At 37.4% G+C, this 11505-nt stretch overlaps 2 protein-coding genes across 2 annotated transcripts; one reads left to right on the forward strand and one right to left on the reverse strand.

Moving 5' to 3' along the window:
* Window positions 1-897: 897 nt before the first annotated feature.
* LOC142176289 (uncharacterized) lies at window positions 898-1740 on the reverse strand. The gene is made up of 2 exons (XM_075243421.1): window positions 1421-1740; window positions 898-1096 (listed from the first exon to the last, which is right to left on the reverse strand). Exons 1-2 carry the CDS (start codon window positions 1738-1740, stop codon window positions 898-900), a joined length of 519 nt encoding a protein of 172 aa, XP_075099522.1.
* Window positions 1741-9924: 8184 nt separating this feature from the next.
* On the forward strand, window positions 9925-10449 carry LOC142176292 (uncharacterized). Its single transcript, XM_075243424.1, has one exon. It carries the CDS (start codon window positions 9925-9927, stop codon window positions 10447-10449), a length of 525 nt encoding a protein of 174 aa, XP_075099525.1.
* The last annotated feature ends 1056 nt before the right edge of the window (window positions 10450-11505 follow it).

The raw sequence follows: 11505 nt of genomic DNA on the forward strand, positions 1-11505 counted from the left end.
TGATGCAACCCCATCATAACTAGGAAATGGTCTGAGTCCCAAACCATCGTCCTCACTCGGGTATTTACTCCATCATACATTTCCTTAATCAACCTAACATAGGCAACAAGTACATTTTTAGCCTCCAAACATCTCCACAAAACCACCCTCGAAACTTTATTGTACGCCTTTTCTAAGTCGATGAACACCATATACAAGTACTTCTTTCTCTCCCTATACCGCTCCATCAATCTCCTAACAAAGTGGATGTCTTCTGTTGTTGAATGCCCTGGCATAAACCCAAACTGGTTCTCAGAAATAGACACACTCCTCCTCACCCTAGCTCTATCACTCTCTCCCAGACTTTCATAGTATGGCTAAGCAGCTTGATACCCCAATAGTTATTGCAATTTTGTATATCACCTCTGGTCTTGTATAGAGGAACCATCTTGCTCTACATCCACTCTTCGAAAATCTTCTTCATTTTAAAATGATAACCTATTAAGCCACTCCAAGCCTGCCTTGACCATACTCTTCCAAAACTCCACCGAAATTTCATCCGGCCCGGTCGTTTTGCCCCTGCTCATCTTACGCATAGCCCCCTCAACTTCATCAACTCTAATCCACTTACAATACCCAAAGTCACAACAACTCCCGAAGAGTTCCAAATCACCCAGTACAATGCTCATGTCCCCCTCCTTGTTCAAGAGACTATAGAAGTAGGTCTGCCATCTCTGACAGATAAGCCCTCAACCAACAAGACTCTACCTTCTTCGTCCTTGATGCACTTCACTTAGTCCAAGTCACGCGCCTTCCTTTCTCGTGCCTTGGCTTACCTGAACAACCTCTTATACCCACCCTGGCCCTCGAGTTCCTCATACAAACGACTAAAAGTTGCAGTCTTGGCCGCTATAACTATTACTTTGCCTCTTTCTTAGCCAACTTATAATTCTCCCTATTCGCCCTCTTCTCCTCCTCGTTTACACTTTCCACTAGCTTCAGATACGCTGCTTTCTTGGTTTCCACTTTTCCTTGCACATATTCATTCCACCACCAGTCTCTCTTGTGCCCACCAGAGTAATGCTTTGATACCCCTAATACCTCTCTTGCGGCTTCCCTAATGCACTACACAGTCGTGGTCAACATAGCGCTTGCATCCCCACTACTCCTCCAAGCCCCCATAGTCACCAGCTTTACCCCTAACTACTGCGCTTTAGCTTCCATCAAGGCTCCTTACTTGATCCTATATTGGTTATACATCGCCCTCTTCCTCCTCTTCCTCGTGATCTCAAGGTCCATTACTAGGAGCCTATGAAGGATTGAGAGGTTCTCACTCGGGATGACCTTGCAATATGTGCAAAGACTTCTATCGAACTTCCTGTAGAGTAAATAATCAATCTGAGTTTTGGCCACCAAACTCTAGAAGGTGACCAAGTGCTACCTCTTCTTTGGGAAACTCGATTTTGTTATCACCAAATCAAATGCTCTAGCAAAGTCCAGCAGAGACATTCCTCTTCCATTTCTATCTCGAAAACCAAAGTCACCATGCACATCATCATATCCCCAAGATGTCGCTCCAATGTGACTGTTGAAATCGCCTCCTATGAAAAGATTCTCGGTGAGCATGATACTAGGCACCATATCATCCAAATACTCCCAGAAACGCCTCTTGACTTCCTCATCCAAGCCTGCTTGGGGTGCGTACGCACTAAATAAATTCCAAGTAAAACCTCCAACAACTAGCTTAATAGTCATCAGCATGTCATTCACCCTCCTAACCTCTACCACTAGTTCACGGAGGTCCTTATCAACCAAGATACCTACCCCGTTCTTGCCCCCCGCCCCCCACTCTCCTTCCTTTTCTCAAGAATCTTCGCTAACTCTACAGATTTTCCTGTCAAAGTTCCTATGTTCCAAGACCCCACTCTCAGCCTAGTAACTCCTTTAGCCCTCTTACTCCCCTTACCCCCCCTCCCCTAGCTGACACCCCCGAGGACAAGACCTTACCCTACCATTGTTCACCAAAGCCACTATAATCTAGGAGTCACTATGCAAGCACTATCCCGAAAACAAGCGACAAAAATAAAATGAATTACCGAAATATAATCTACCACTAAAGACTGAAAAATAGGTGAAGAAATAAAATAAAGGAACTAACGGGGAATATAATCTACAACTAAAGGTCAGAAAAACAGGTGAAGAAATAAAATAAAGGAACTAAAGGAACTATAATTTACCCCTAAAGGATAGAAAAATAGGTGAAGAAATACAAAATACAATACAAGAGCTAAAGGGGGCTATAATCTACAACTAAAGGTCACAAAGAAAATGTGTAAAACTATAACAGAACTACTAGGGGATATTTGAAATAAAGATTCAAAATAAAGATGTAAACAAGTAGATAACAATATAAACAAGTAGTCAAAGCTATCAATAATGCGATTAATTTGACAATACTAGGGCAAATACTAACTAAGATCCAAGAATAAAATACGCAGGCAAGGAGATACAATTACGCTAAAATATCAAACTATTAAATATCAAGACAAGAGAGGAACAATAGAACTTGGATTGCAGCCCTTGAAGTTAACGGAATCTAGCCGGCGGTGATGGATTACGACGAGCTGGAGCAATACTCTATGTAGTTCTCGTTCAAATAAAAAAAGAAACTTCAAATATTTTGTGTTTTTCTCTGGAATTTAAACCAACCAAGAAATCTGAAAATGGAACAAAATGAAAAGAAGAACCCTAAACTTTTTTGCCTCTCTTCTCCGAAATCTAAAAGTCGTCGGTGTCTAAGAGATTTACCGGCGAGAATTGACCGAAATCAGAATCGGAATCTTTGGTAAAACAAGGGCGCCGGATGGAGTGAGCGGAGGATAAAGAATTTCAAATCGTACGCTTACTACTGTCAACTCTGGCCAAGAACAAGAATCACAAATATAGTGTCAAGAGGTGTGATTTTGCTGTAAATCTAATAAAAATATATTTTCTTTTGTCGGAGAACAATAACCAGAAATCAAGAAATGGAGATCATTACTGGGTTCTCTTTCCTTCAATTCAAGTAACTAATGACAAAGGTTGAAGAGAAAGAATTCAAAGCACCTTTAGATGTTTATTCACAGTTCTTCAAATAATAAGAAACAATTCTTACTCTAATGGCCAAGAATTGTAGTATTTAAAAGAAAAAACAGGGGAAAAAGTTAAAACTTATACTTTTTTGGCCGACCAATGAATTGTGTTAAAAGCCTAAAAGAATACAATAAATTATATTAATCCAAATATTGTACAATATTTGATAGAATTTCAGAATCCATCAGAACTCAAAAATGGCATAATCAAAACTTGTAAAGGGAGGAGGGGCGGCTACACCGTTATCGGCGGAGGAAAGGAAAAACCTAGACCCTGATGACAACGATTACCAGTCTACTCTTGCTGATCTTTGACCGAAAAAAAACTACAAAAAAATATGTTCATTGGTGAAGAATGATAAATTTTTTGGTAATTAAACTACCGGAATTTGACAAGGAAGATCCCGATACATTCCAAGAAAAACCAAGAGATGAAACAAAAGAAATATGTGGTCACACTCAGATATGACAAGAATTTTACTAGAGGTGGTTTTCCATAAGCTGGGTTTGGATCCCAACTTCCATCCGGTAAGGCAGAAGAAACGACCAATAGTAGAGATCAGAAACAGGTTTGTCAAAGAAGAGGTAACCCGGTTGCTAAATATAGGTTCAATACGAAAGGTAAGTTTTCTCGAATGGCTAGCTAATGTAGTAGTAGTACCAAAAAAGAATAATAAATTTAGAATGTGTGTAGATTTTAAAGATTTGAATAAGGCATGCCCTAAAGACTTTTTCCCGTTGTCAAACATTGATCAAATAATCAATGTTATGCCCGGACATGAGTTAATGAGCTTTCTTGATGCATATTTTGGGTATAATCAAATCAGGATGCACCTGGAATATCAACAAAAATGCCATTTATCATAAATTTTGGCACATCCTGCTATAATGCAATGCTTTTCGGGCTTAAAAATATCGGAACCACTTATTAGAGGCTCGTTAGTAAAATATTTGAACAACAAATTGGTAAAACAATGGAGGTGCATATTGATGATATGTTGGTCAAATCTCTTAATGCAGGTGATCATTTGTCTCATCTACAAGGACGTTTGACATTCAGAGAAAGTGCATCATGAAGCTCTCCTAAAAAATGCGCTTTCGGGGTTGGTTCTGGAAAGTTCTTACGGTTTTTGGTCTCTCAAAGAAGAATTGAAGTAAATCCCGATAAGATCAAAGCCATCGAGGATATTCCGGATCAATTGACTAGCGTAAAGGAAGTATAGAGGTTGATCGATAGGTTGGAGGTCCTAAGTAGGTTTATCTCAAGGTCTTTGGAAAAATGTCATTATTTCTTTTCACTTTTGAAAAGGAAGAACGATTTCGCGTGGACTCCAGAATGCCAACAAGCTTTTAAAGACCTAAAAAGGTACATGTCTAGCCCTCCGTTGTCGAAATCGATGAAAGGAGAGCAATTGTTAATTTATCCAGTAGTCTCGGAAGTAGCGGTAAGTGTTGTTCTGGTATGGGAGAAGGAAGGTGTTACATCTCGTACTTTAATAATAGGATGAGTTGTAGTAATCCATATGAGCTTGAAGGGATTAAGACCATTCATGAGGTTATAGAGGATTTGTGACTATGTTATTGTAAGACCCCATAAGTTTAACAACATTGATACCGTTATATACATTTGATATAGTATTTTGAGTGGAACATTTTTTGTAAAAAGTTTGAAAAATATAATTTTCTATAGTTATTAATATTACTACTTCCGAATATGCTTTAAATTATACACATAATATGAGAAATTTTATGAGATTTTCTTTATTGTAAAGATAGAAAACTATTTTCTCACAAGAAAAGAAGGTTATCCTTTTACCATTTTAAGAATTAACCGTACGAAAAGTTGTACTCTTTATATGAGATTAGGAAAATTAGAAGTTGAGAAAATATATGTGTTTTTACATGGATGTTTTAATGAAATAATAGTGTATGTATCGATTTTATATGGTATCATGATTTATTAAAAATTTTAATAGTAATACTTTAGGATGTGGACAAGACTATTTTTGAGGTTATAAGTGCTTATGATATTTATAACAAGTAATAAGTAAAGTTGTGAAGGTGAGAGGGTGAAACGAGTTGATGAAAATGAGGTTGGTCGAAGTTTGACATTTTAAGATAAAATACGGTACGAGCCATAATACCCGGTATTTATAAATTAGTATGATACAAGGTACCACATGACCACGATAGTAAGGTGTACAAGGTATAATAAAAGTGAATAGTATTTTAAGTTATTTGAAATAATTCTTAATTATATGGGCATTAATCCACGTGGGAATAGCTAGAATGACTAATCACTGCTTAGTGGGTGGACGTGGATACACTTAAAGAAGAGATTCTCTTATGTTAGCTAGTTGAATGCTTGACAACATATTTGATCAAAAGTAACACCTGTGATGATTATAGAAACCCAAAATTCCAAGTTTCATGACACTTTTGAAAACAAAGTAAAACTATTTCCTTTTCTCTACAACTACTACTAGAATATTAGTTGAACTCATTTTAATTGAAAAAGGCACGATGCTTGAGAATTTTATGTCGGCAGCAAGGCAAAACTATTTCCTTTTCTCAAAGTTCGATTGCTCAAATTCACAAAGAAGGCAATTGAACTTCAAGTTTTTATATTGCGTAACTCATATACCCGTTTCCCAGTGATTATAATTGAGACGCGGAGGAGATTGTTCATGGATACAAGTAGATAGTTAGCCTTAAAGGTATGTAAGGCTATCCCTTTTTTCTTTTGGCATGATCCAAGTAATGATACGTAAACGTAATGTTATTCCATAAGTGACTCTACTCTTAGTAGTTAAGGATGTCTATGTTATTCATTTCGGTAAAATGATATTCAAGCATGTCTAAGTATGTTCCTAAGTCTCTATTGAGGTATTTGATAAAGATGTCAATGTTTATAATATAGTGATACATGCATCTTCATGCATTTACCAGCGTGCCACGGCCGTTTGGGCAGTCATGCATATTCATTTACCACCGTGTTACGGCCGGTTGGGCAAACATGCATCTTTATTTACCACCATGCTACGGCCGGTTGGGCAGTCATGCATTTACCACTGGGCTACGGCCGATTGGGCAGTTACCATCGGTTGGGCAGTTATGTATCATTATTTACCACCGGTTGGGCAGTCATACATTTACCACCGTACAACAGCCGGTCGGGCAGTTACCACTGATCAGCTGGCCAGTCATGCATCATACGATATGGATAATAGTCTCAAAGAGAAGCATTATATATATAAGTATAATAAGGATGCATATACAAAGATTCAGGATGATTCTTATATGTCTTTAATTAATGTTGACTTATGGTTATGTTTCAATTCTGCCTTACATACTCAGTACATTATTCGTACTGGCATCCTTTTGTTGGGGACGCTACATTCATGCTTGCAGGTATAGATAATCAGTTTGACGAGCCCTCATAGTAGACAAGGTTAGCATTCAGCGAAGGATCGGTAAGAATCCACTTCATTTGAAGTGCAGCTGAGTCTATAAGTCACTGTGTCAGAGTTTTGCTACATATATATGGATAGGCCAGTACCCTGTCCCATTTGATGTAGAATAATCTTAGAGGCTTTGTAGGCAGAGGTTCATTTTGTATAGTATGTCAAAGTCCTTGACGGTCCATATGTATTCATATTTTAAGAACGATGGTTCATTAATACATGTTTGCCCATATATAGTTATATATTATGAGTTGTGGCCAGGTTGGCCCATGATAGTTACAAAAGAAAAATAAATGAGTTACAGAGTTGTTCGCTCGGGCTAGTATAGCACCAGGTGCCAGCCACGCCTCTCCGGGTTTGGGGCGTGACAAAGTGGTATCAAAGCGGGTCGTGTCCTAGGATCTCTACAAAGTCGTGCCTAGTAGAGTCTCACTTATGGGTGTGTTGCACGCCACATTTATAATGGAGAGACTATAGGGCATTTAGGAAATTTTACCCTTCTTTTGTTTCCTGATCATGCCATAAAATTAAGTCGTAAGAAGTCAATATGAAGCTTTCGCCAGATTTTGTATGCACCAGAGGTGCAAGTATTACAATAGAGCTTTAAGGTATAATTTCCACCTATGTTGAAGGGAGGTTATGAAAGAAACAGAAGATACGATGTGAGATTGAAAGGTAAGTAAGGTAAAGGTGAAGAAGATACGAGATACTCAAGTACAAAAGGTTGTGAATAGTCCAAACTTTAGATAGAGGTTAGGTTTTAGTTTAATTTACAAAGGCGACCCTAGAGAAAATTTTGTAAATCTCTAAGAGTTAACATTCGAGGACGGATGTTTTAAAGGGAGGAAGGATGTTACATCTCGTACTTTAATATTAGGATGAGTTGTAGTAATCCATATGAGCTTGAAGGGATTAAGACCATTCATGAGGTTATAGAGGATTTGTGACTATATTATTGTAAGATCCCGTAAGTTTAACAACATTGATACCATTATATACATTTGATATGGTATTTTAAGTGGAACATTTTTGAAAAAAGTTTAAAAAAATATGATCTTATATAGTTATTAATATTACCACTTCCGAATATGCTTTAAATTATACACATAATATGATAAAGTATTATGAGATTTTCTTTATTGTAAAGATAGAAACTATTTTCTCACATGAAAAGAAGGTTATCTTTTTACCATTTTAAGAATTAAGCGTATGAAAATTTGTACTCTTTATATAAAATTAGAAAAATTTGAAGTTGAGAAAATATGTGTATTTTTACATGAATATTTTAATAAAATAATAGTATATGTATTGATTTTATGTGGTACCATGATTTATTAATATTTTAATAGTATTACTTTAGGACAAGGACAAGATTATTTTTGAGGTAATAAGTGCTTATGATTATTATAACAAGTGATAAGTAAAGTCGTGAAGGTAAGAGGGTAAAACGAGTTTAAAAAAATGAGGTTGGTCGAAGTTTGACATTTTGAGATAAAATACGGTCCGAGCTATAATATCCGGTATTTATGAAGTAGTACGATATAAGGTACCATATGACCGTGATAGTAAGGTGTATAAGGTATATTAAAAATGAGTAGTATTTTAAGTAATTTGAGATAATTTTTAATTGTGTAGGCATTAATCCACATGTAAGTAGCTAGAATGACTAATCACTACTTAGTAAGTGGACGTGGATACACCTAAAGAAGAGATTCTCTTATATTATCTAGTTGGATGCTTGATAACATATTTGATCAAAAGTGTAACACATGTAGTGATTATAGAAACCCTAAATTCCACATTTCATGACACTTTTGTATGCAAAGTAAAACTATTTCCTTTTCTCTACAACTGCTACTAGAATATTAGTATAACTCATTTTAATTGAAAAAGGCATGATGCTTGAGAATATTTTATCGGCAGCAAGGCAAAACTATTTCCTTTTCTCAAAGTTCGATTGCTCAAATTCACGAAGAAGGCAATTGAACTTCAAGTTTCTTATAGTGCGTAACTCATATACCCGTTTCCCAGTGATTATAATTGAGGCGTGGAAGAGATTGTTCATGGATACAAGTAGATAGTTGGCTTAAAGATATGTTAAGGTTATCCCTTCTTTCTTTTGGCATATTCAAGTAACAATACATAAACGTAATGTTATTCCATAAGTGATACTACTCTTAGCAGTTAAGAATGTCTATGTTATTTATTTCTATAAAATGATATTCAAGCGTGTCTAAGTATGTTCCTAAGTCTCTATTGAGGTATTTGATAAAGATGTTAATGTTTATAATATAGTGATACATACATCTTCATGCATTTACCACCGTGCTACGACCGGTTGGGCAGTCATGCTTATTCATTTACCACCGTGCTACGACCGGTTGGGCAGATGCATCTTCATTTACCATCATGCTACGGATGGTTGGGCAGACATGCATCTTTATTTACCACCGTGCTACGGCCGGTTGGACAGTCATGCATTTACCATCGGGCTACGGTCGGTCGAGCAGTTACCACCGGTTGGATAGTTATGTATCATTATTTACCACTAAATGGGCAGTCATAAGTATGCATATACAGAGATTCAGAATGATTCTTATATGTCTTTAATTAATGTTGACTTATGGTTATGATTTAGTTCTGCCTTATATACTCAGTACATTATTTGTACTGACGTCCTTTTGTTGAGGATGCTGGATTCATGCCTACAGGTATAGATAATCAGTTTGACGAGCCCTCATAGTTGACGAGGTTAGCATTCAACGAAGGATCTGTAAGACTCCACTTCATTTGGAGTGCAGCCGAGTCTATAAGTCATCATGTCAGAGATTTACTACAGACATATGGGTAGGTCGGTACCCTATCCCATTTGATGTCGAATAATCTTAGAGGCTTGTAGACAGAGGTTCATTTTGTACAGTATGTCAAAGACCTTGACGGCCCATATGTATTCATGTTTTAAGAACTATGGTTCATTGATGCAGCATTTGCCCACTTATAGTTATACATTATGAGTTGTGACCATATTGGCCCATGATAGTTACAGAAGAAAAATAAATGAGTTACAGAGTGGTTCGCTCGGGCTAGTACGGTACCGGGTGCCTGCCACGCCTCTCCAGGTTTGGAGCGTGACAGAAGGTATGCAATTTCCTGTTTATTATGTTAGCAAAGTTTTATCGGGAGCAGAGACACGTTATCCTCACCTTGAAAAGTTGGCCCTAGCTCTCGTAGTCTCCTCTTGAAAGCTTAGACCTTATTTTCAATGTTATCCCATAGCTATTGTGACAATTTTTCCCTTGAGAAATGTCCTTCATAAGACTTAATTATTGGGTCGATTAGATATATGGACAATGAGAGTTAGTGAATTCGTCATTGAAAACAAACTCAAAACTACGATCAAATCACAAGTTTTGGCTGATTTCGTGGCTGACTTTAGTCTAGGATTGATGCCCTTAGCTGCTAAACAAGTAGTGCTAGTATTGGGGAATGTATCGTGTGTTTGGACATTATTTATGGATGGAGCTTCAAACGTAAAAGTGTACGGTCTCACGATAGTATTAATTACTCCTTCGAGAGAAATCCTGAAACAGGCCATTAGAACTGTACAATTAACTAACAATGAAGCTGAGTTTTTGGTTGCAGGACTTGAATTAGCTCGGGGACTCGGTTCCGAGGCAATTGAAACAAAGTGCAACTCCCAATTGGTTGTGAACCAGGTGTATGGAATTTTCGACACCAAGGAGGAGCACATGCAACAATACTTGAATAAGGTTCAAGTATTACTTTCCCGGTTCAGGGGATGGTCAATTATACACATTCTGAGGGAAGAAAATGTGAAGGCGCTTGGCCAATTTGGGGTCGTCCACGAAAATTAAAGGATCTGATTCCGGTGCGGTAGTTCAATTGTTGAATTTGGTATTGGACATGGGTGTCTATTGTGAATTTAACTCAACTAACCTAATTTGGGATTGGAGAAATGAGTTCATAGAGTATTTAAGGCATGGAAAATTGCCTAAAGATCCAAAAGCATCTCAGGCACTATGGATTAAAGATGCTCGTTATTGTCTTGTTGACGGTCAACTATACAGGAGGTCTTTTCAAGGACCATTGGCCCAGTGTTTAGAGACATCGGAGCCTGACTATGTTATGAGAGAAGTTCATGAAGGAATGTGCAGAAAACCATTCCGGTGCAAATTTGTTGGTTCTCAAGTTAATAAGGGTTGGCTACTAGTGGCCCTGGATGAAGCAAGTCGCAAAGACATTTGTACAAAAATGTGGTAAATGTCAATATCATGTGCAATTAGTGAATCAACCGACTAAACTTTTGCATCCGGTGGTGTCACCATGGCCCTTCATAAAATGGGGGATGGACATAGTTAGTCCCTCACCACAAGGTCCCTGGCAGGTAAAATTTCTTTTGATTTTAACTGACTACTTCACTAAATGGGTTGAAGCATGTGCTTATAAAAAGATTGGAGAGTGAGAAGTAATTGATTTTATATGCGATCACATCATATGTCGATTTGGAGTTCCGATGGAAATTGCTTGTGACAATGGACCACATTTTATAAGTCACAAAGTATTTGGAAGGATTGAAGATCAAATGGATTACATCTTCTCTTATCTTCCAAGTGCTAACGGACAAGTAGAATCTACCAACAAAATAATAATTCAAAATCTCAAAAAGAAGCTAGAAGATGCTAAAGGTAATTGGCCGGATGAGCTACCGAGTGTGCTGTGGGCATACTGAATAACGACGAAATCGAGCATAAGTGAAACACCATTTTCACTTGTGTACGGTGCGGAAGCTTTGATCCCGATGGAGATTGGGGAGCCGACTATAAGATATTCCCGAGAAAAAGATGAGGTAAATAATGAAGCATTTCTGATTAAAATGGATTAGCTTGAAGTGCATCGAAATCTTGTGTGTG

The sequence above is a fragment of the Nicotiana tabacum genome, chromosome 3, assembly GCF_000715075.1.
Source record: "Nicotiana tabacum cultivar K326 chromosome 3, ASM71507v2, whole genome shotgun sequence".
NCBI classification, from domain to species: Eukaryota; Viridiplantae; Streptophyta; class Magnoliopsida; order Solanales; family Solanaceae; genus Nicotiana; species Nicotiana tabacum.